Here is a 24,808-nt window from a genome sequence, read left to right on the forward strand (position 1 = left end):
TATAATAGCTATAAGGTTTTACCTTCTAACTGCCATGCGTAAAGCTCAGTAATAGCGGAGACGTAGCTATTTACAACTGAGTATTAGACCGTCTCGTTAAATAGGGCATCTAGGGCCTCCTCGTCCCATATCTCCCCTTCCTCCTTTACAGCTTCCTCCCCTGTGCCTGCGGCTGCCCCTACAGCTGCCCCTGCGGCTGCCCCTACAGCTGCCCCTACGGCTGCCCCTACGGCTACCCCTGCGGCTGACTTCCCCTCTAGCTGCCCTGTTTGCTTGACCATCTTCTGCCTCTTCTTCGCCCGCTCGCCATCTTTCCATATCTCTTTCCATTTTAACTTCCGTTTTTAATAGCCAGCAGCCCATAATTCTCAGTTAATAACTTACTGCTCTAAAAATAGGTAAAGCTTATCTTCTATTACCCAGGCGCCGTCCGTATTGCCTTCCAGTCTCGCGCACTAGTCTTCCCACTCTTTCTGCTTTAGCTTATACGCCCTCATAGTATTCTTTAAGCGCTGGGCCTTATGAATATTGTATAGCCGTGCCATCTGGGCCTTAAATTCATTCTAGAGGCTATAAAAAGAGGGGGAGGAGGAGGCTAGGGGGGCTTCCTTTGACTATAAAGTAGACCGTAGGGTAAGAAGATTTTTAAAAGACTCTATCTCCGTAAGAGGTTAGGGGGAAGACGCGTAAGCGCGGCGCAGGTACAGGTAAATAAAGCCACCGAACGCGTAAATATCAATAAAAAAGGAGAAGAAGAGAGCTCTATATTATAGAATTAGAATTATAGTAGGCCGTTCTATATAAAACTAGAAGCCCCACGCGAGCCAGAAGCCAGCGCGGGCACAAAAATAGGAAGAGGGTCAAAAAATAGATTATTAAGGCGACGATGAGGTTAAAGGCGCGCGACAAAGTCCTTTATACTAACCTAGTACTAACCTAGGCCTTAAAAACGCGTCCAAAAAGTAGGGGCCACCACCAAAAGGGGGGGGTAATATTTAGACGATATGTCGCGGACTTTAGGGGGTCGTGCGTAACCCGAGGTTATGCCAAGCCTAACCCGGACCTCCAATACCTACCTATAACCCCTTAGCAAGAAAGCACTACGTGCTAAGAGGCAAATTTTGGAATAGCGAGACTTATATTACAATGGCAATAGTAAGTAAGGAGGATCTATATTTGTTATAATAGGCCGTCGAAATCGGACTCTGCACCTATATATAGTAACGGCTACGAACCTAGTCTTCGAAGTTCAGATCCAGAGCCAACGCAGAGACGTCGTACAGCGTGCGGACAGGACCTGGTGGTGGTTGTGGGCGTTAAGGGCGGTAGTAAAAATTTTTCAAATAGTGAGATCTTGAAAACCACTACTGTTGGCCCTCTACAATACGACAACTACTACACTATTCTATCCAGGGCACCTATATAATCTAACATAGATAAGCGGTTTTTAATAACATCCCTAAAAAACCCCAATGGAAAGCATTAACGACCTCACATTAATAAATAGACAAGCGCGAATAAACGAACGAGCAAATATACGGCCCCTCCTAACCCCTAGGGCGATTGCCCGCAAAGCATACGGTCACTCGCCATACTACCGTAATACTACTAAAAGGTAGCTAGATAACCCCGTACGGTTTTCCTTGTCTCCTCTTAATAAAGTAGTGCCCTTAGAGAGGGCCTAGTAACTAGGGCCTAGGCATAAAAAATACCCAGATACACACACACACACATCCTACTTTCGTCTTTTAGTATTAGGATGGTAGAACGGATAAATCCCCCTTACGCCTTTAATAGGCCTTAGGGGGGGGAGGCAAGGCGTATTAGTAATAGTTAATAAGAGATAATATATAGGGGGTGGTTAAGATACGGGACACAACTACAAGCGTACGGCAATTGATTAGTAAGGCCTAGCTAGGACGTAGTAAACCCTAGCTTTAAATAAGCTAAAGAAGGAAGTAGTGGTTCCTAAGGAGTTCAAAACATCCAAGGAGGAGGACGTAGCTATAGGCCTATAGGGCCGCACTACGTGCAAACATAGCAATTTAGGGTTTTTTATCCGACTAAGGTGGCTTATAGGGTTTTTCCTTCCCCTAACTGCAGGGTTTTCTTTATATAAACTATAAGTTTTCCCCCTATAACGGAGTAGTCTGCGTGGGCCTAGATAGGATCTGTATCAAACGTTAATTAAAGAGTTACTACTATTTGTTATAATAGTTAAGCAGTATTTATATATAGATGGTAACCACAAAAGAAGAGTTGCTAGTATTGGGAATAAGGCAAATTGCCGTCACGTACGGCAATTTACCATCACGTAATAGTAAGTTACCATTACATGTCGCCGCGGCACTAGCGTAGCGAGGAGCCTTAAGCTCCTCACCCTCCCTTACCCTTTCCTAGAATTAATCAAATATACAATCATTATACTATCTACGAACCGTAGCTACGTAATATCCCCTTATAAGTCCAACAATATCTATTAAAGGTATTTTAAGCATTTTTAATACGTTTAGAGAACTCCTTATTAGATATATACTCCCTCTATTATATAATATTAGCTAAATTAAGAAATAAAAAGGGGGATAAACTAACCTAGGATTTATTAAGGTGCTTAATTATAATATCTATTATAAAGAGTATATTCTTAAGCGTTGCTTTATATCTTTAGCATTTTAGGGTTACCTAGTAAAATATTTAAAGAAAACTTTTTATTATATAAAGCACCTCCTAGTTCTTTAGACTAAGATAGTCCTTTTTAAGCGTATTAAGGTTACGCTTAGTATACATATTAAGGGTAGACTCTTTTTTAATTACTACGCTAAGTATAAAATACTAGCTATTCCATCTTATACAATTATTAAGCGGAATTCTTCTCCCTATAAGACTTTTAAACTCCCTTATATAACTAGCTAAGCTATAGGTATATATAGTAATATTATAAAGCCTTTTAAGTACGCTAAGTTTCTAAAATATATTTCTTTTCTTTTTCTCCTCTTTTAAATCTAACTCTTTTTTTTTACCTTATCTTCTTTATATAACTTAATATTATTAAAACTAATTAAGTTTTTAAAGAGGAAAGCCTATATAGTAAGGTTAAGAATATAACCCTAATAGTAGATTTATTAGTAGATAGGATTTTATTTAATTTCTTCTTCTTAAAGAAGCTAGTTACTTATTATATAATAAAGCTTATTACTTATAGTATAGTTATTAAATATAACAGCACCTAGCTTTTATATAATTCTATAGTCCTTAAGCACTAAAAAGAGAGTATTTTATTACTTATCCCTATTATAAAAGGCTACTATATAAAGGCTAAGAAGAGCGTTTATAAGCTTTTCCTAGCTATTTATAAAATAGCCGCAAATTATAAGGAGAAGGTAATTATTTAAAGAGGTTTAGATATTAATAAAGAGATAAATACTTATTAGTATAAACTGCAGCCTCTTTTATATAGTAGTAATTCTTAATTAATGTCTAATACGGATCCTATCTAGGCCCACGCAGACTACTCCGTCACAGGGGGAAAACTTATAATTTACAGGAAGAAAACCCTGCAGTTTGGGGGAGGAAAAACCCTATAAGCCACCTTAGTAGGATAAAAAACCCTAGTTTGCCATATTTGTCCGTAGCGGCGGCCCTATAGGCCTACGGCTACGTCCTGTCCTCCTTAGATATTTAAACTCCTTAGGAACTACTACTTCCTTCTCTAGCTTATCCCAGCTAGGGTTTACTATATCCTAGCTAGGCCTTACCGTTCAATTGCTGTACACTTATAGTTGTATTCCGTATTTTAACCACCACCTATATACTATCTCTTATTAACCATTACTATATACGCCATACCTTCCCCCCCCCCCTAAGGCCTATTAAAGGCGTAAGGGGGATTTATCTATAAACTACTATACTAAAAGGCGAGTGGGATATATATACCTGAGTATCTTTTATGCCTAGGCCCTAGTCACTAGGCCCTTACTAAGGGTTACTACTCCTTAAAAGGAGATAGGAAAACCGTACGGTGTTATCCAGGCTGCTAGGTAGTATTTAATAGTTAATGGCGAGTAACCGCATACTCCGCGGGCGATTACCCTAGGGGTTAAAAGGGGCCGTATATTTGCTTGTTGCTTATTTATAATCACTCGTTTATTAACATAAGAGGTCGTTAATGCTCTCTACTGGGGGTTAGGGGATGTTATTAAATGCCGCGTATCTATGTTGGATTATATAGGTGCCTTAATAGGAGAATAGTGTTATTGTTATTGCTATAAGGGGCACTCAGTGGTTGTTTTTGAGATCTCACCATCCTATATAAAAACTTTTCACCACTGCCTACAATACCTATAACCACCACTACTAGGTCGTATCGCACGCTGTGTAACGTCTCTGCGTTAGCTCTGAGTCTAAACTTTAAAGACTTAGGTTCGTAGCCGTCACCACATATAGGTGCAGAGTCCGTTTTTAACGGCCAGCCTCTTTTATATAATATCTTTTTATAATAGCTATAAGTTATAAATCTTTTTACTAACTATTAAATAGGCTATAGTTATATAGCCGTTTACTTTAGGATTAATTAACTATAGAAAAATATAGAATTTTAGCCACTTAACTATCTAAAATAGTAGGTTTTATATAATAATTAATGTAATAAGGGCCTTATTAATAACTTTCTTATTTAAGACCGCTTAGAATACTTCTAAATTTAGCTTTTTTATCTTATTTTAAGATAACGCTTTAAGGTAAAGGTCTTTTAATTAATTCTATATTACTTCTTTTATATAACTAGTTTTAGGCTTAACTATAATACTATACTTTAACGCTAAGTAGTTTTAAAAGTTAGAAGTTAATTATATAGCGTATAACTCTATATAGTATNTATAATAGAATAAAAGATAGGCTTTTTTATTTTATACGGGCTTATTACTATCTAGTAGATAGGTATACTCCTATATTAAAAGAGCTAAGCAACCTCTTATATTTTTTTATTTAGAGGTATTAATAGAGTTAAGATCTTCTAATTCTACTTTTAAAGCTATATTTTATATAATAATAATAAAAAAAGAAGGCAACTAAAAATTTATTTAGGGTATGCCAAGACTTATCGCGATAAGATTTATCTAAAACAACCCTGGCCGGCTGAGCGAAGCTAGGTCTTCTTCTATAGCGCTGATATTCCAGAAATAGAGTTGCATATTTCTTAACATTGTATAACGCTCGCCCACCGGCTCCCTGATCCGCCAGTCCCAAAATTTCGATCCGATGCAGGCCAGAGGAGGTGAGAAAGACTCTGTCTCATTGCAAGAGGCTCTAGGGCCTCACTATATACACTAGGTACGTGGCAAAAGACTGACGACGACAGCGTGGTTTTCAATAAGAAATTCCAGCCAATAAAATATTGGCATTTGTTAATATTTGCAGTGTCAACACCAAATACTAGCAATAATTTAGACAAAATTATTATAATAGAAATATACTTATTCCAAAAATAAATATTATACAAATTATTAGCATAGATTAGCAGTTTTATAATATAATTATATAATAGCGCGCCTTCGTACAGTCTTTTAACGTTAACTCTTTACTTTGACTTTGACTTTGCCTTACTAATAGTAACAATAATAATATATATATATCCTCTAGAAAGATTATACGAAGCTAATATTAACTTAGGGCTTTTATTATCTATAACGCTACCACCGCCACTGCCGCCCTTACTGGCGCTAACGCTAACCCCGTCCTTATTATAGGACAGTAGTAGTTAGCTCCCTAGTATTATAGTCTATAAAGCTATATATTACTAGCCCCCCTAAAATAGGATATAGAGTTTATATAAGGCGCGATCTCCCCTTATTAAATAACTTCGTACCAGTCTTTATATATTAACACCATCTTTATATAATTTTGGAGTCGGGTAGTAGGTAATCTATACGCTATATACCTTGGCGCTTGCTTAGGCTACTACCTATTTCTATTATACTATTAAGTACTTAAGCACTTTAGCGGAATATATAGGAATTATAAATAGCGTAACTATATATTCCACTACTCCGTATAAAATAAGGATAGAGGTAATAACGATAGACCTCTATACTTACTATAGGTAGGGCTTAGTAGCAATATGTTAAACAGACGATTAGGAATAAGAACTCCCTTTATTAAAGAGGGCTCTAGAAGCTCTCTTATATACATTAAGTAGGTCCAAATACAATGACAACGACGTTATTATGTAGTAGGTCATAGTTAAGAGAAATAAGTAATGAGACGTTTAATAAGACATATGAGCTTAAGATACGAGATAACTGGGGCATAGTTTATATAGACGATCTAGGTCGTCAGACAGTATTACAATAGTAATAAGGAACTTCAATTCAGGTCAACACAATAGTAGGGATGGTATAGCAGTGGTACTATTATTAATTAATAATAACAAGCCTAGGGCTACGGCCTAAAATATAATTATTCTTATATAAGGTATATACGAACTTTTATTTAGTATATATTAGTATATATCTAGCTATTAGGATTATTAGTGGCACTTATATAAAATCTATAGCTTAATGTACTTTATAAGCTAAGTAGTTATTTTATATAGTAAAACTAAAATAGATTAGTATATATATAGATTATTAAAACAAACACTATTAAATTAAAAGCTTTATACGAAAAATAAGCCAAATTACTTTAAGTAAAAGCTTAGTTTAATACCACTATTTTAAATATTCTACTTTTTTAAAACTCTTAATACCTACTTATATCCTCTCTAATAAAATTATATAACGTACTCCTAAAAAGGATTGTTTTAGTTTATTACCTATTACTAGAATTAATAAAATAGAAATAGCTAGTAGTAATAGTCATGCCCATTATATACGGTATTACTCTTAGTACTACTATTTAAAAGTAAAAAGCTTTCTAATCTAACTTAGAGGATTAGTAATATAGTTATTGTACTCGTTTTGGCTTTAAGGTTAAGTAAACTTATTAAGATCCTTAATAATCTGATTATTATTTAGTAGAGACTTGCCTATATAGTAAAACTAATAGCTAAAAAGTAGAAAAAGTCTTAGGCCTAAGAGCTTACGATTAGTAATCCTCCTAAAAGTCCTTTAACCTTTTTAAAAGTAGCTTTTTACTACTTCCTTTTCCGATTTACTTAGATATACTTTATACAGAATTTAGGATAAAGGATAATTACCGTAGCGTATAATAGGGATTTATTAAACACCCTCTATCTAATTTAAATCCTTTTACTAAAGTAGCTATTATTCCTATAGTATTCCTATTACACAACGTTAGAAAAACTCTTAAAAGTAAAGAGAATTCTTATAAGATTATTACATTATAACCCTAAGTCTCTAATATTACCCTCTTAAAGATCTAAAGGAAATTATACATTATATAAAGCGAAGTCTAATCCTATAGAGTTATAAAATCTTTACCTAAGGTCTTAGTATACTTCTTTATATAAAAATTTATTAGTAACTTATACTCCACATCAGGAAATTTTTTTTAGGGCTCGTTATTACGGTTTGCGGCAAATTGCCACAAACCGTACGGTTGCGGCAGGTGGATATAGTCGATAGCAATTTACGCAAAACGCACGTTTTACAACAAGTTTGCAGCACCCTAATAGCAATTTGCGCGTTTTATAACAAATTTATAGCACCTAATAGCAAATTACGGCAAAATGCTACCCTATAAATAAATAGTACGCAAACTATACGAATTGTACAAATTATACGAATTGTACGAATTATACAAATTATAAAAACTGTATAAATTGTAACTATATAAATTATAATTATATTATATAATAACCAAATTATTACATATTTCTATAGATTTCTATAATATACTTTTAAATATATTTATATTATAACTATATAAAATGTAGAGCTATCTACTTTAGGCGTTAAGGGGAAGCCTCTCACAGAGGCTCTAAATTATCTACCTACCTACTTGCCTGCCTGCCTACCTATCTACCTACCTACCTACCTACCTACCTACCTACCTACCTACCTACCTACCTACCTGCCTACCTATCTACCTACCTACCTATCTACCTACCTGCCTACCTATCTACCTGCCTACCTACCTGCCTATTTACCTACCTACTTACCTATCTATCTATCTATACCTACCCGTCTATACTTACCTATCTATGCCTACCTGTTTGTGCCTACCTATCTATATCACCTTGATTCGATCGATTAATTAAATCGTTTATTGTATTCGCTGGCTAGTCGTTTAAACGGTTGTTATATAGCTCTAGTGACGGTTATATAGCGATAACAACGGTTATTTAGCTCTGACGGTCGTCTAGCTCTAGCGACAGTTATCTAGCTCCGGCGACGGTCGTCTAGCTCTAATAATGGTTGTCTAGCTCTAACGGTTGTCTAGCTCTAGCAACGGTCATCTAGCTCTAATAACAGTCGTCTAGCTCTGGCGACGGTTATCTAGCTCCGGCAACAGTCATCTAGCTCTAACAGTTGTTTAGCTCTGGCGACGGTCATCTAGCTCTAGCAATAGTCGTCTAGCTCTAGCAACGGTTATCTAGCTCTAGCGACGGCCGTCTAGCTCTAATAACGGTCGTCTAGCTCTAACGACAGTCGTCTAGCTCTAGCAACAGTTATCTAGCTCCGGCAACGGTCGTCTAGCTCTAACAACAGTTATCTAGCTCTAATGACGGTTGTCTAGCTCTAACAGTCGTCTAGCTCTAGCAACGGTTATCTAGCTCTAGCGACAGTCGTCTAGCTCTAATAACGGTTGTCTAGCTTTAACGGTCGTCTAGCTCTAGCGACAGTCGTCTAGCTCTAGCGATAGTTATCTACTAGCTATTATTCTAGTGTCTTCCTAGGTAGGGAGGATATAAGGAAGGGTAAAAAATAAGGTAGCTACCTAGGTGTATATAGGGGGTATACTTAGTAGAGGTATATATAGAGGCTATTAGGAATATAGCGGGGACCTAATAGTAGTATATCGCGCGTATATACATAAAGGCTTTATATAGAGCTTCGTGTAGAGCCTTTATATACAAAGCTTCGCGTAGAGCCTTATATAGAGCTTCGCGTAAAGCCTTGTATAGAGCTTCGCGTAGAGCCTTATATAGAGCTTTATATAGAGCTTTATATAGAGCTTTATACAGAGCTTCGTATAGAGCTTTATACAGAGCCTCTATACGTAGAGCTTTATATAGAGCTTTATATAGAGCTTTGTATAAAGCTTCGTATAGAGCTTTATATAGAGCCTTATATAGAGCCTCTATACCTAAAGCTTTATATAGAGCCTTATATAGAGCCTTATATAAAGCTTTATATAAAGCTTTATATAAAGCCTTTATATGCAGAGCTTCGTGTAAAGTATTATGTAAAGCTTTATATAGAGTATCGTATAAAGCTTTGTGTAGAGCTTTGTATAGAGCTTTATATAGAGCCTTATGCAAAGCCTTTATACCCAGAGCTTTATATAGAGCCTCGTATAGAGCCTTGTGTAAAGCTTTGTGTAAAGCTTCGTATAGAGCTTCGTGTAGAGATTTATATAAAGCTTTGTGTAGAGCTTCGTATAGAGCCTCTATACGTAGAGCTTCGTATAGAGTATTATATAAAGCTTCGTATAGAGCTTCGTATAGAGCTTCGTGTAAAGCTTTATGTAGAGCTTCGTATAGAGCTTCGTGTAGAGCTTTATATAGAGCTTCGTGTAGAGCTTTATATAGAGCTTTATATAGAGCTTCGTATAGAGCTTCGTGTAGAGCTTCGTGCAGAGCTTTATACAGAGCTTCGTATAGAGCTTTATATAAAGCCTTATACAGAGCTTTGTATAGAGCCTCATGCAGAGCCTCTACATTAGGATTTTTTTTAGGCATATTATTGCAAGCGAAAATTGGGGTCTGCAAAACCTGCGTAAGTCGCAATTTTGGTAATTTATGGCGATTTGCAGCAATTTGCTACAAACACATAGATAAGGCAGGCGCGTGCATAGGTGGCCTATGTATTTGTAGCAAATTGCTGCAAATCGCCGCAAATTGCCAAATTTGCGACTTACGCAGGTTTTGCAGACCCCGATTTTCGTTTGCAACAACGTGCCTAAAAATTTTTTTCCTAATGCAAGGCAACCTAGAGCATCTAATACTAGATATTCCATCTTATATAATTATCTAATAAAATTCCTCTTTAAGTAAAAGTAACGAAGTCTTTTATATAACTAGGTAAGCTTTAAGTATATATAATATTATTATAGAGTTTGCCTAGTATACTAAGAGCTTAAAATTAACTAATCTTAGAGTTTAGATTAACTTTAACACCTCTTTTATTCTTAGTATTATATGTAGTATAAGCTTACCTTCTTAAATTAAGTCTTAAAAGAAGAAGGCCTAAATAATAAGGTAAATAATATAGCTATTATTTTGGATTTATTAGTATATAGATTTCCACTCTATATTATAATTTTCTTTTAAATTGTATAATATAGGACGTCGTTTATAGATATATTATTGGCGATAATAGTACTAAGTCTCTATACAATACTATAGTCCTAAAGTATTAGAAGCAGCGTTTAGAACTAATTCTCTCCGCTATATAATAGAGTTATGTATAGTATAAGAAGGCCTCTTTTTAATATTTAATTTTAATCTATAAAGTATATATAAACCTTAAGTAAAAGATATTAATTTAGGGACGTTTAGATATCTGGTAAGAGATAAACCTTAGATATTACTAATTAAAGCCTCTTTTATATAATATCTTTTTGCGCTATAAATATATTCTAGACTATATTATTAACAATAAAGTAAGCTGTTATAATATAACCCTTAACTCTAAACTAAGGACCGTATAAAACACATAAAACTCTAGCTATTTAACTATTCTAAATAGGAGTCTTTATGCGGTTATTAAGGAAATAAGCGCTATAGTAATAGCTTCCTAATTTAGGGCGTTTTAAAGGGCAAGCGTATTAATATTATTTAACTGCTTTATATCGCGGAGCTATATAGAGAGATATTAAAGTTAATTGTGGGTTTTTATATAAATAGGGCCCTCTTACTTTTCTAAATAGATATTATACTTAGTTCTTAGGTAATTCCAAAAGCTTATAGCAGATTTTAGGTAATATACTATATAAGCCTTATTCTCTTATAGTATATATCCTTATCTTCGTCCGGAGCCTAAGTATATATCTATAGGTTAGAATTCTTCTTTTACTAGCGGTTTAACGACTCTTCTATATTAGGGGAGTCTAATATAGGTATAAAAAGTAACAAGTCTGCTTTAGAAGCTATAATATTTAATAATTTATCCGTACGATATTAAAGGTTTTTTTTAAAGGGTGCCAAGAAGATCTGTAAATATTATAAATATAGCCAGTATTCGCCAGTATTCGCCAATATTAATTAGTAACAATGTTGGTCAATCTGATCGGCCAATATTGAAATTAAAAACCACACTAGACGACAATGCTGACGACAATTTGTAATTATTACTCCTGTCGACCGGAATACCAAAGAATGAGGACTCTGTCTATTGAATGTAGCTCTAGGGCCTCTATACATACATGAGGAAGATGTAGGCAATAGGAAAAAAAAAGGGGGGAGGGGGGTGGCAATAGAAACAAGGTGTAGGTGACTGGCACCAAAATGACCGATCCCATTGGCAGCACCAATCAGGACAATATATAGCCTCAAATTCCGGTCGACAGAAAGACATTCTTGTCGTCGTGAGCTATGAACGTGTATTCGTAGAGTGTTCGGAAGCTGAACTGCCCGAGTAATTTAGTAATTGTAGACTGAGATGTAGGTCTTTTCCGCAGAGAGTAAACAAGTATGAAAAAGATATTATAATGGCAATGCAAGGAGAATATTTATACAGCGTATCCTAGGTGATTTGTGCAGGGAATCATAGAAGTAAAATTTCGGACATGAAAACAGAATCGAGGTTCGTGTCGAACGGACTCATGTGTAGATTGACCTATGAAGAAAATGAGACAATATATACATGAAGTGATGGTAGACTAAGTCGGTGACCGAGTCGGTGACCGAGTCAATAGTAAGACGGTAACAAGTAAATCAGATTCAGGTCGACAGTTCGCAATGTCGAGATAGAAGCATTCTAACTACCCAATTCTCAGGAGTATCAGCAGCACAATTGACCGTGAGTCTTGTTGCCTTAGTGAATATGAGAGAGATTTGCAATAGAAAGGGAGTTCAGAGATATTGTGACTATATAATCGAATGTAATCAATTAGATCAATTCCAGAGCTAGACCTTGCAGAGGCGCGGGGCAGTTACTATGAGTTCTTGGCTGGAGTCGTGATGGATCTCAATTAAGAGCAGGGTTGTTTTGGATAAATCTTATCGCGATAAGTCTTGGCATACCCTAAATAAATTTTTAGTTACCTTCTTCTTTATTATTATATAAAATATAGCTTTAGAAGTAGAATTAAAAGCTCTTAACTCTATTAATACCTCTAAATTAAAATATATAAAAGGTTGCTTAGCTCTTTTAATATAGGAGTATACCTATCTACTAGATAGTAATAAGCCCGTATAAAATAAAAAAGCCTATCTTTTATTCTATTATATATACTATATAGAGTTATACGCTATATAATTAACTTCTAACTTTTAAAACTACTTAGCGTTAAAGTATAGTATTATAGTTAAGCCTAAAACTAGTTATATAAAAGAAGTAATATAGGATTAATTAAAAAAACCTTTACCTTAAAGCGTTATCTTAAATAAGATAAAAGAGCTAGATTTAAAAATACCCTAGGTAGTCTTAAAGAAGGAAGTTATTAATAAGGCCCTTATTATATTAATTATTATATAAAACCTACTATTTTAGATAGTTAAGTAGCCAAAGTTCTATATTCTTCTATAGTTAATTAATCCTAAAGTAGACGGCTATATAACTATAGCCTATTTAGTAGTTAGTAAAAAGATTTATAACTTATAGCTATTATAAAAGGATATTATATAAAAGAGGCTATAGTCTATACTAATAAGTATTTATCTTTTTATTAATATCTAGACCTCTTTAAATAATTACCTTCTCCTTATAATTTACGGCCATTTTACTAATAGCTAGGAAAAGCTTATAAATGCTCTTCTTAGCCTCCGTATAGTAGCCTCTTATAATAAAAATAAGTAATAAAATATTCTCCTTTTAATATTTAAGGACTATAAAATTATATAAAAGCTGGGTGCCGTTATATCCAATAACTATACTATAAATAATAAGCTCTATTATATAATAAGTAACTAGCTTCTTTAGAAAGAAGGAATTAAATAAAATCCTATCTACTAATAGATCTGCTATTAGGGTTATATTCTTAACCTTACTATATAGGCTTTCCTCTTTAAAAACTTAATTAGTTTTAATAATATTAAGTTATATAAAGAAGATAAGGTAAAAGGAAAAGAGTTAGATCTAAAAAAGGAGAAAGAGAAAAGTAATATATTTTAGAAACTTGGCGCACTTAGAAAGCTTTATAATATTACTATATATATCTATAACTTAGCTAGCCGTATAAGGGAGTTTTAAAGTCTTATAGGGAGAAGAATTCCGCTTAATAATTGTAAAGGCTCAGTCAAAAGAATAGAATCCATTAGTAGCCAGTAAACGAGAATTCCAAGACAAGGTCTGGAAGAAGGTCAAGGAAAGGACACGTCTATATACATAGCGCCAAGGCTTGGCCGAGCCCCTAACTAGGGTCTGTAACAGTGCCGTAACAATAATTATATAAGATAGAATAGCTAGTATTTTATACTTAGCGTAGTAATTTAGAAAAAGTTTGCCCTTAATATACTTAAAAAGGACTATCTTAGTCTAAAGGACTAGGAGGCGCTTTATATAATAAAAAGTTTTCTTTAAATATTCTACTAGGTAACCCTAAAATGCTAGGGATATAAAGCAACGCTTAAGAATATACTCTTTATAATAGATATTATAATTAAGCACCTTAATAAATTCTAGGTTAGTTTATCTCCCCTTTTTATTTCTTAATTTAGCTAATATTATATAATAGAAGAAGTATATATCTAATAAGGATGTTACAGCACTGACAAAACTTGGCAGAACTTCGCACCGGCAAGTTGCCACAGATTGCCGCATATTGCGGTCACGTGACGCGAAGATCTTATAAAACATCGAACGGCGCTACTCTTCTTCTCCTTTCCTTTCCCTGGCTTTAGATTCTCGTTTATAGACAATCCAATCGTATAGGCTTACGCGTCCCTTTTTTCGTGCCCATGCCTTGATTGACTAAGTTGCTAATAAAGGAGTTCTCTAAATATATTAAAAATGCTTAGAATACCTTTAATAGATATTACTATAAAATAAATAAATAGCCCCTTTATACTGCTACACTTATTTTTTATCTAGCCTATTATATAAGATATATTAATTAGGTTTAAAAAAAGGAGTAGCGTAAGCCTATACTTAACGGCGTTAAAGAGCTTTAGAAAAGATATTGAAATAGGAGTTTTACGCCTAGAAGTATATTATTATATAAAAGGCTAGCTCTAGCTTAAGACCTTAATAAGTTTAATAAGATTACTAAGGATTTTAATAGTATAATATTTTAACTAAAAAGTTAAGATAAGTATAAGGACTTTATCTCTAAGACGCTATATAAGATTTTAACAACTATACTTTAGTAGTAGTCTTAAAAATAGTAATAAAAGCGTTAGCCACGGCTCTCGCTTATAGCAATTAAAATTCTCTTAATTCTAGTAATAAGTAATAAACCAGAAAGAGTCTTTTTAGGAGGACGTTATATGGTATTATAGGAGAGAATATAGATAGATCCTAAAACTTTTAAGAAAACAGAGTGTTTAAAGAATTAGTGTAACCGACTACCAGTATCAGTACCCTGCCAAAACAGTACGCTGTCTCACCAGCGTACCACCCCGTCTCGACTACGTATCACCCTGTTTTAGCTACGCATTAGTACCCCCTTTTATCTTATTACCTGCACCTTTTTCATGTATTTATACTACTTGATTTCCATAGATTTACAAGAAAGTTGCTCGTTCAATTCCACACACTGCAAAGCTTATAATTAGCATTAGAGAAGAACTATAAGAGAAATAGGTGGGTTTTCTCTAAGTATTTAGCTATTATATAGTTAGGGGGGAAAGGTACCGTAATATCCGCAATATCTGCAATATCTGCAAAATTCTACTAAGTCTACTAAATTCTACAGTCGCTTTGGAAAAGGATGGGTTTATGTCAGAAACCATGATCAACCACAGAAATTTACCGAATCCTCACCTGTTTAAACCACTTTTCTATACCCGCGCATGACACCACCCATCCTCCATACTAATACATCGCCGTCGCCTATTTTTTAAAGCTATTTAAAGCCTATATTTTTTACCTATTACAGTTAGCACTATAGTATATAGGAGGAGAGCTAAAGCACCTAAGAATACTATAAAGAATACTTCTAAAGCGCCTTAAGAAGTAGACCTTACCGTTAAATCTACATTAATGCCTTCTACTACTATAGAACAGTCTAAAGGCTCTTAAATCTTTCTTTTAAGTATAGCCGTGTACGCTAATAGCATAATGCTATCTAGTAATATTCTACCTGTCTTGTTCGGAGTCTTTAAATTCTAGGAGTTTATTGCTAAAAATACGCATTAAGCCAGTAAATATTACGGCCTTCGTTCTTTCTAGCTTAATTAATTAACTGCTGTTATTATATTGAGTCTAAAGGATCCTATAATACCTAAAGAAGTTAATAACGTAGATAAATAGCGTAAAGTAGAGGGAATAATAGAGACATAATTAAAGTACGCGAGGAAGGCTTTTTGGGTTAATCTTACAGTTAGATATAAGACCGCTACTGCGGCTGTTAACGCGTCTACTAAATCCAAAGATGCTAAAATCGCTGCGGCTATTAATGCGGCTGTTAATACGCGTGTTAAGGCAGCGCTTTAAGCAGTAGGTCTTCTAACCAAAGCAGCGGCTAGTAAGAAAATAGGGTCCTCTAGTAAGAATCACAAAGGTATAGTAGAGGAAGTTATTAGCAAAAAGAAGAGATTAACTACCACCACTAAAATATAGAAAGAGGTTACTAAACAATATAACCGTGCAGAAGTTAAAGGCAAGCATATATACCCGCTAATTAAACGTTATTACTGCCTTTAACAGCACTATAAGAATAAAAAGCATAGTGTTATATACTGTCTTAAATTTAAATTAAAGCACTACCTATTATATACTTACCACTAGGCGCGCTAGTTGGAAGCAATTAAACAAAAAAAAGCTACGCTTAACTTCCCAGATCTACCGCTACTATTAAAGATTAGGTATAGTAAACGTATATAGGATAGGGAGGATAAAAAAGATATAAAGTTAGACAGCTATAAGTACCGTTAAGGTAACTCTAGTAGCACGAACGAATTAATAAGCTTCCCTCTAAGACAACGGCGGCGATAAGGAGAGGCTTATACTATAGTTATATAATTACTAGCCAATCCTATTCCGCAGCAAGACTAATTAGTAGCAGTAATAGTTTTAATAAACTAGATACAGCAGCAGAACTAGTAGATGCTATAATAGGTGCAGAATACTATATAGGCGGCAATACCTCCTTCCGTACGACTAACTATCGCCAATAATTATTTTATAGTAGACCCTATACTAAATATAAGATCCTTATTAGTGCCGTTATTATAAAGCGCTCTATTAGTTCCAGCTTCATCCTCTAAAACGCCTACCTATTACTATTTACCCCTAACTATACCTACAAACCTACTACCTAGTAGCCCCGCCCGTAGCAATATTAAATAATTAAATAGTAAGCTTAGTGCCTTTACTAAATAGCTATAAAGCCATTACCTAGTTATTACTAATGCCTTTACTAAAGCGGAGTTAATTTTAATTAAGGAGGACTATAACTTTAAGTTACTTAAGCACGCGCTACTTAATAGTAGTATAGGCCATATAAAGCTGTATAGGATTGGTTTAATATATAGGCTTATTAATTGTATAGTAAACTACTTAGAAGACTTTAGAATAGATTAGCGACGTTCTAATACTATAGCAGAGGCCTTACTTAACGTCTTAATTAGTAAGCACCCTATATAGATATATTATAAAAGACCAGACCTTATCCTTTTTATACTACCTCTTAATTCCTACCCGTAAGAAATGGCCTTTTGCCCTCTTATTAAATCCTTATTGCTCTACTGTGTGGCTTAAAAAGTTACTAAAGTTATTCTATAGATTAGCTTTAAATTGATAAGCACGCAGCTACTGCTTTAAGTTATAGAAAGAAGCTTTAATTAGATTAAAATTGGGTAAATAAGGAGGAAGATATTTAAGTCTAACACTAGTAGCATTATAGAGGCGTTAAACTTCCTAGGTTTAAGTAAGCAATAGTATTAAACACCTATCCTTTATAGACACTATATACCTCATTGCGATAGATTAATATATTATCCATTACTAAAACTAAATAAGGCTATAGATAAAACTGCATACAAGTAAGAACCTTGTTCTTTATCTATTTAATAAACATTAGCCCGTCAACAGCGCCCTAGTATATTAACTAGCTAGGTATATAGCCCTAATAGGTATACGCTGGCAGTAAGCTCCATCTTTTAGATCTCTTTAATTCTAATATTCCTTTAGTAGGCTTATTAATTAACGCCTATCTATACTTCCTATCTATTATCTTCTTATTATAAGCTAATTTATTAACAAAGATAAACTAATTACGTCTATAGCCATAGATTTAAATAATCCAGTTGTCCTTTAGGCCTAGGTTACGTTATTACATAATCATCCTTATAACCTTTCTACTCTATTTTCTTCGCTTTAATCCAGCCAATAATATACTTTGTGCTATTATTATATTATATTCGTTATATAGAAACTAGAGCATCTCTTTAAAATAGGCGTCTGGACTATATATAAGGAATTTAAGGAGGCCCTAATTAGTACGCGTTTATTAGTAAAATTAACATTAATATTACCACCTAACGTTATACATCTAGAGCATCATCTATAAGCAGTAGTGGCCTGCTATTTCCCCTAATCGGTGGATCAATCTGGCCATACCTCTTTAAATTCGCCCTCTAGTGTTAAAGAGTAGAGTAAGGAACGCGGGTTTTAACTTCTATATAAAAGTTATCGCAGCCAAGGTTAATTAGAGCTTGTACAATTGACTTCTATTCAGTTAACCAGGCAGGGTTACCTATGGCTTTAAATATAAGATAATAATAAGGCGATGGGTGGTGTCATGCGCGGGTACAGAAAAGTAGTTCAAACAGGTGAGGATTCAGTAAATTTCTGTGGTTGATCATGGTTTCTGACTTAAACCCATCCTTTTCCGAAGCGACTGTACTAAGTCTACTAAATTCTACCGAATTCTGCCAGCACCGAGTCCTATTCTACCTAGTTGGGGTAGAAAAGCTCCGCACAGGGCACCTTTATCCTTATCGATTGCGATATTTTATGCATTTTCTATTGGATAAAGGATATTTTATGCTCGCTTATTCGCATTATCCAAAACAACCCTGAATTAAGAGATCATAGATAAACTGAGTTTGTAGGCATGCCTTCTATTATAGCAACGGCTGCGTTCAAAGGCACTCTAACTTTGTTTAGTTTCTTTGACATAGATCTAAAATTTGATTATGTATGGTAGACAAATCATACTCGGATAAAGGAAGCTGTGCTTCTAGAAGCATCCAGTATCCGACTGTATGTCTCTTTGTCTTTACGGGAGAAGAAAACATCGACGCTGAACTTCCCGAAAGATGAAATGATATCAAAAATCGTTTCGGGTAAAGTTTCTAAGGCCGAGTTCAATAGTAGACTACATTTATTGAAGCAAGTTACGAAACTTCCGGCATCGAGCACGGCACACCACATCCCCCTCCTTAATCGTCTTCGCCGGCCGCGAACGGGCTGGGCATTTCCCCGCGTGATCCGACGCACATTCGTCTCGAGCAGTGATCAGCTCATCCAGCCCAATCTGCCAGCACTCCAAACACAGCCACATCCAATTACGCTGGCATGCCATCACGCGCCTATCAAAAAGATAATCGTTCTGTGCGCAGGCCTCACGTGCTAGGGAAAAAGCGCCCTCCAAATTAACCTTAACCTGCTTCTGCGAAAGAAACAGTCGAGACAATGCACAATGACGGGAACAAATATCGAGCCTGCGCTCCTCCGACTGATCTGGGTCCACATGGTCCTCGTCCGCACCGGAGCACTTCATCGCCAGACCTAAACGGTAGTCGAAGCTGTGGGAGAGTTCTATCTAACACGGCAGCATGAGCGGTTTGTCTTCCTTCAGGGCGTGTAGGGGTTCCGCGTCCATGTGTGCTACCAGTAGAAGAGGTAGAGATACAAGTCGTAGGGCCATTCGCCGGCCAGTCTCATAGCTTATTCTGGTAAGGAGTGCTTTGGTAGGATCTTTTTGAGTGCCATTCGTGGAAATAATGACTGAACAAAACCTCTTTTTTTTCGCCTAGACTTCATAGCGTGCTATTCTTGGCTAGAACATGGTAGAGATGCGGATGCTGGAATAAATGATGTGAAATCTCACGATGGAAGCTGCTATTGGTTTTACGATTAACAGCACCAGAATTTGAGGAGTGTTAGACGTGGTGTAGACAAACAAAATGTTGTAAGAACACGTTGACGAAAAAGCGATGTGAGGTTCATATAGAAATCCGACATTACGGCCAAGGTGGTTTGAAATCAGAAGATATTGATGCATATTAGGCTTTCTGCTATGTCGCGTATTGTGAAGTCAAAGAGACGATCTCTGCTGTGGAAGTGAGATAGTGATGATGAGGCTTCACTTGCTAAACATATTGCAATTACGTGGATAACATCTTGGAGCAAGTCATCCACTCAAATCACACCTAGAGATGGAAAACATCATCCTAACAACGTACCTGCTTTTGAATTTCATTGACATGTGCTATTAGACTCTGCGGCTGGACCTCCACAGCTGAGAATAACTTTATCCATATTTACTTTCGGCTGATACGTATCGCTCTGACACCTATAACCAATCCATATTGATTTGCTGCAAAACGTAACGCAGCAACCGCTCTGCCTCCCATCCCAGATGTAACTATTGGCAGTGAAAGGGAGTGAAAAAATTCCAACGCTCGAGTAGTTTTGATGTGTGTCTGTGAAGTTCTGTCCCTTGAAAACCTCGACAGTAAAATTACCGTACCCTGGAGTGGAGGTACTTGAGGGAGCTGATGATGTCGAAGAGGCAGTCCTATGAGGATTAGCGCTGACTGGCTGGATTATTATGAAGGCGAAAGCTTACTTTGACGCACTTGCTGCTGCTGCGTTTGCGGATGCGGCACTTGCAGATACGGCACTTGCAGATACGGCACTTGCAGATGCGGCACTTGCAGATGCAGCGATAGCAGAAGCAAGACTCACACTGGCTGCGTGTGCTTTTCTACGATTATCCGCTGCTATAGACCCGCCTACGCCTCCTCCAACTGCAGCACCGACAACAATTAAGAACAAAACTACTAATAGCGGCCAGAATATTCGTGGTGATAGTCCACACGTCCTTTTACCCTTTTCCTTCGCAGACTCCCCACCGCCAGATCCGTCTGTGTTGTTGGAGTTATTCCTTTGCGCGTCGCCATTGTGGTCATCCTCCGAGACGACAATCATGGGATCTTGGCCAAGCTCGACGTGTTCTGGTGCGCTGGATCCTTTGTCGTCTGCCAGTATCAACGATCCGACATCAAAGGCCTGCAATCCTTCCCTCGGATCTGAATTAAAGGCCTGAGGTAGTTCGTGCGGGTGCTCGTCGTAATTGGTAACTAGTGACAGGGGAGAAAACCCGCCTTTCTCCCTTTTCGCCATGGTTATGTCTGACTCTGTGTTTTGCGCGGTTGCTTAAGAAAACGCTTGATGAGTATGAGTGCGTGGCCAGAACGTGTGTTTAGTATTTAGGATAGGGTGAGGACACGGGAGACTCTGGTATGTGATGTTTGAGGTTCCCGTTGATTTCTCGAGGGAGTCGGATTAGTGATAGGCGGCCTTTTAGTGTTTCATGAAGAATAAAAATATGAGAAGAGCAGGGAATTCCTAAAGATCAAGCAAACCTTGATACTGGCATAGCAGTTAAAATACTCAAGCAGACATACAGAGAAATCCACGAAAAGGAGGTAATTGATAGAGTGCATGAGTCTCTATTAAAAGAAACACGGTTAGAGTTTTCGCACTAAAAGAGATCAACTTCTCGTGTTCCATGCACTATCGTGTCAGCCTTACTAGGATCGTGGCTGCGGGAGGATATGCGGGAGCTATTCAACGGCCAGAGTGGCGTATCGGATTGGCAGGCCTAATTAACTGAGCAGGGCAAGACGCAGGGACGCAGATGACAGGCTGGAAAGATCGCGGAGAAAGGACAGTGTGGAAATGATCTTCATCTGCCAAGACCTCCACACCGCGCGCCAAGCTTCTAAAGCGAAATATGAAGCTATGGTGTCACAAGTAATATAATAGAGCTACGATTCAGCTGGAAAAAAGCCTTGTGAACTAGCCCTGTTGACCGGACGATCTAGAATGAGAACTCTGTCTTATTAAAATGAGGCTTTGGAGCCTCTATATGTACCATAGGTAGGTGGGCAACAGGCACCCCCTGATCTAGACTTGATATAGGAAAGCTAAATTAGTGCAGGACGACGATCGTGATCGGCGCTCGGCCGACAGCCCCAAACATTGCGTATTTGTGAGATTGGCAGCACTATGATGCGGAAAATTCTTAGACCATCATCGCAACCAGACGCAATGAACCCACCAGGTTGCAATGATCCATTTACCTTGATACCTCCTTCAAGTCCCGCATGTTCTCGACCACGATAAAATCTCTCAGTCACTGGTTGAAATTCCGCAAATGATATTGGACAACCTGAACTGGGTTAAGAGACACCATTTGTATTAGCATCTGCAGGTATTGGCTGCCCGATCGATTTCATGAGCGCGAGGAGAGCAGCTTTATCTTCCTCATCACAATTGGGCGGTGGGGTCGCTTCCATGCCAGCGTATTCAGTGGATATAATCTTTTCAACCCATTGCGATGGACCGATTCCATCATCGGACGCCATGTATTTGTTCGGACATTCCAGAACATCCCCGAATTGATCACCATCATCCCAGTTACTACGACCAAAGTGGACCATGCGCAGCACCCCAAGCTCCGTGCGAGATCTTTCGAAGACTTGAAACCATCCACAAGCGTATTTACCCAATTTTCTATTGGGTGAGCCGCGTACTATTGGAGGTGGAGCCTTCGTAAACTGCGGATAACCTTTAGAGTCTAGAGGATGATAGCATAGAGCTTCAAATAAAATTAGACAGCCATCGAGGGAAAGATTTTGTAGAGTCTGGGGATGATGAACAATCCAGTCCAACTGCCGTCGTGAGAGAAGACATAACTCCCGAATTCAAGAGACTGCAAATTTGGGAAGTGAACTTCCCGCAGATCAAGTTTAGGAGCGTATCCGAAGTATTCATCCATGTAGAGAGCCAAATGGGTGAGCTTGACAGCCGTTGGTATAAGCCACACAAATGGCGGGTCAATCACGAACTGATGGACATCCCACTTGTCAATCCCATTTTCTGGAGCTGCCTCATCCCGCCCAGTGGTAATGAAAAGCCGTAGTTTGCATAGCCTCTTTGAGCAACTCAAGAAATTGGGGTGACGAGACAATCTTCGGATCGTTGTCGTTTTGCAAATTCTTGATTGAAAGACTGCGGATACCCTTCCATTGCGGCTTCTCTGAATCGTCGAGTATGTCGAGGAGCATTTTGAGGACCTTTGCACGGAATTCTGGAGATTCCGCATAAGTTGGGTCGTACAACCTACCATTTTCCCAGCCCCGGCAATACTTGCCGAATGCCAGGGTTATTGTGGTAGGATTTGGGAATTCAATAGCCTTCATGAATGTTTCAATGAAGTGTTTTGGAAGTTTGGACTCTCTTACATTACACTCTGCTTACGATATCGAGATTTTGATGTCAGCACGTAAATCGGAAAGTCGGCTTCGAAAGGCCTTCAATAACTCTAGGATAGCCATTCCGAGGTGTAACTCACGAAGTTTTCTTCTTCCGTATTAAGATGTACATTCCGAACGTATTTAGGCCATGTTCGATAACTTTTTTTGACCAGGTCGACTCCACCAGGTGGGCGCTCTAAAAAAACCACCTGGGGCCACCTGGGTCCACTTGGTCGCGAACGGGCCACCTATATCGATATCCACCTGGTGGTTACTGTCCGTTCGACGCCCCAGGTGGATTTTGGGCAGATCGGTCGTCTTGGCAGCTAAAAAGGAGGTTCCACCTGGCCAGGTGGAGGCGTTCGCGTCAGCCGCGATTGCGCTCCCGAATCTAGTAACGTAGTCGGCAAGCAAGCTGCCCGGGCAAGCATCCTGCCCACCCCACCAAGCTGCTGAGCACAATGCAGCAAATTGCTCAACCACCACAAATTGAATTCTCTAGCTAATTGCCTGCCGTCTAGGGCACGTACGTGCGTTATGCTCAGTTGACGTGCACATGCTGCATTTAGGCGCTGCTCGCTGTCGTGGCTCAGTTGCAGCAGGTGCTGCGGGTGCTGCACCCCCCTCTGCAGCCCCCTCTGCAGCCCCCCCTGCAGCAGCAGATGCCCGAGAGGCCCCCTCAGCGCCTAATAGCACTCCTCCTCTAGCTATATAGGTGCGCTTTTATGCCCTCTTCCTTTTCTAGCGATGGTTTTCCATCTATAGCTTCTTATTCTCGCACGTAAGCATCACAGCGCTAGACATCGCTATTTTACACCCCTTAACCAGCTACGTAAGGGCTTACTCTATTAGGCTCGGTGGGCTACACGTACGTTGCTTAAGGTGGCGCTTAATTAGCTCTGTTTGCTGCTTTAATTGCGTAATATTATGCGGCGTTATAGCTACCTAGAATTTATTTAAGCGCGGATAACGTTAAGGTGATAGAGTTTAATATTCAGCATGTATCTAATCCAGTACGCGCTCGGGGCTAAATGGAACTAGGCTAGTAGCTGCAAATCCTGCCTATATATTATCGCGATGCAGTGCTGCCTGCCTAGCCTATATATACAGCGGTAAGAATTCGCGCTTGTTAATGTGGTTAATACCACGGCCTATAATCTGTTTAACAAGCCGTCCGTACGTTTACTTAAGCACTAAAAAATAGCCTACGTTAAGCGGCTATAGCAGATACAATAAATACGCAGGCATACAGATAATGATAATATTATAATCCAGGCAGAATTAATTAAATTTAGGGTTAACGTGGCTGCTATACCCGTCTAATATAAGCAGCCGATGCGTGCTAACTATACGATCCTTTGTATACTTATAGAACACCTCCTTAAGCCAGATTAGGCCTATCTTATTAATAGTCCACCTATTCTCGCTAATACCAATTACCTAGTTCTTTGGTATATCCTTATACCAAGCAGCTTAGTGCATTATAGCCTTAAAGATAATAAGCGGTGGAATTGCAACCCCTTATGTATTAATGCACTTAATAGCTATTACTCACTCTTAATTGCCTAGCTGCACCGTCCGAGGTTATCTAGCTCGGTTGGTTCCTGTAATAACTTATATAGTTATAATAACACCTATCTAGCAGCTAGTCTTATTAAAGTTCCAGATATTATTATCTATAATCCTATATTATATCTTTATGTCCTAGACGCGCTTAAACCAGCCCCAGATTAGCACCGGATCCTTACAGAGAGCACGCTTATAGTCGTATTTATAATTTTATTTAGATTATAGATTGTCGTGGCGCTTAACAAA

At 37.5% G+C, this 24,808-nt stretch overlaps 2 protein-coding genes across 2 annotated transcripts; both read right to left on the minus strand.

Moving 5' to 3' along the window:
- Positions 1-19,911: 19,911 nt before the first annotated feature.
- K441DRAFT_697242 (uncharacterized protein) lies at positions 19,912-21,169 on the minus strand. Its single transcript, XM_067652959.1, has 2 exons — positions 20,299-21,169; positions 19,912-20,247 (listed from the first exon to the last, which is right to left on the minus strand). Exons 1-2 carry the CDS (start codon positions 20,853-20,855, stop codon positions 19,926-19,928), a joined length of 879 nt encoding a protein of 292 aa, XP_067502908.1. The 5' UTR covers positions 20,856-21,169; the 3' UTR covers positions 19,912-19,925.
- A 747-nt stretch (positions 21,170-21,916) lies between these two features.
- K441DRAFT_697243 (uncharacterized protein) lies at positions 21,917-23,274 on the minus strand (the record flags this gene model as incomplete). Its single annotated transcript, XM_067652960.1, has 3 exons — positions 23,092-23,274; positions 22,759-22,992; positions 21,917-22,314 (listed from the first exon to the last, which is right to left on the minus strand). The coding sequence occupies exons 2-3, from the start codon at positions 22,937-22,939 to the stop codon at positions 21,917-21,919; spliced, it is 579 nt and encodes a 192-aa protein (XP_067502909.1). The 5' UTR covers positions 22,940-22,992; positions 23,092-23,274.
- Positions 23,275-24,808: the final 1,534 nt, after the last annotated feature.

This window comes from Cenococcum geophilum (genome assembly GCF_001692895.1).
Source record: "Cenococcum geophilum 1.58 unplaced genomic scaffold K441scaffold_27, whole genome shotgun sequence".
Classification (NCBI taxonomy): domain Eukaryota; kingdom Fungi; phylum Ascomycota; class Dothideomycetes; order Gloniales; family Gloniaceae; genus Cenococcum; species Cenococcum geophilum.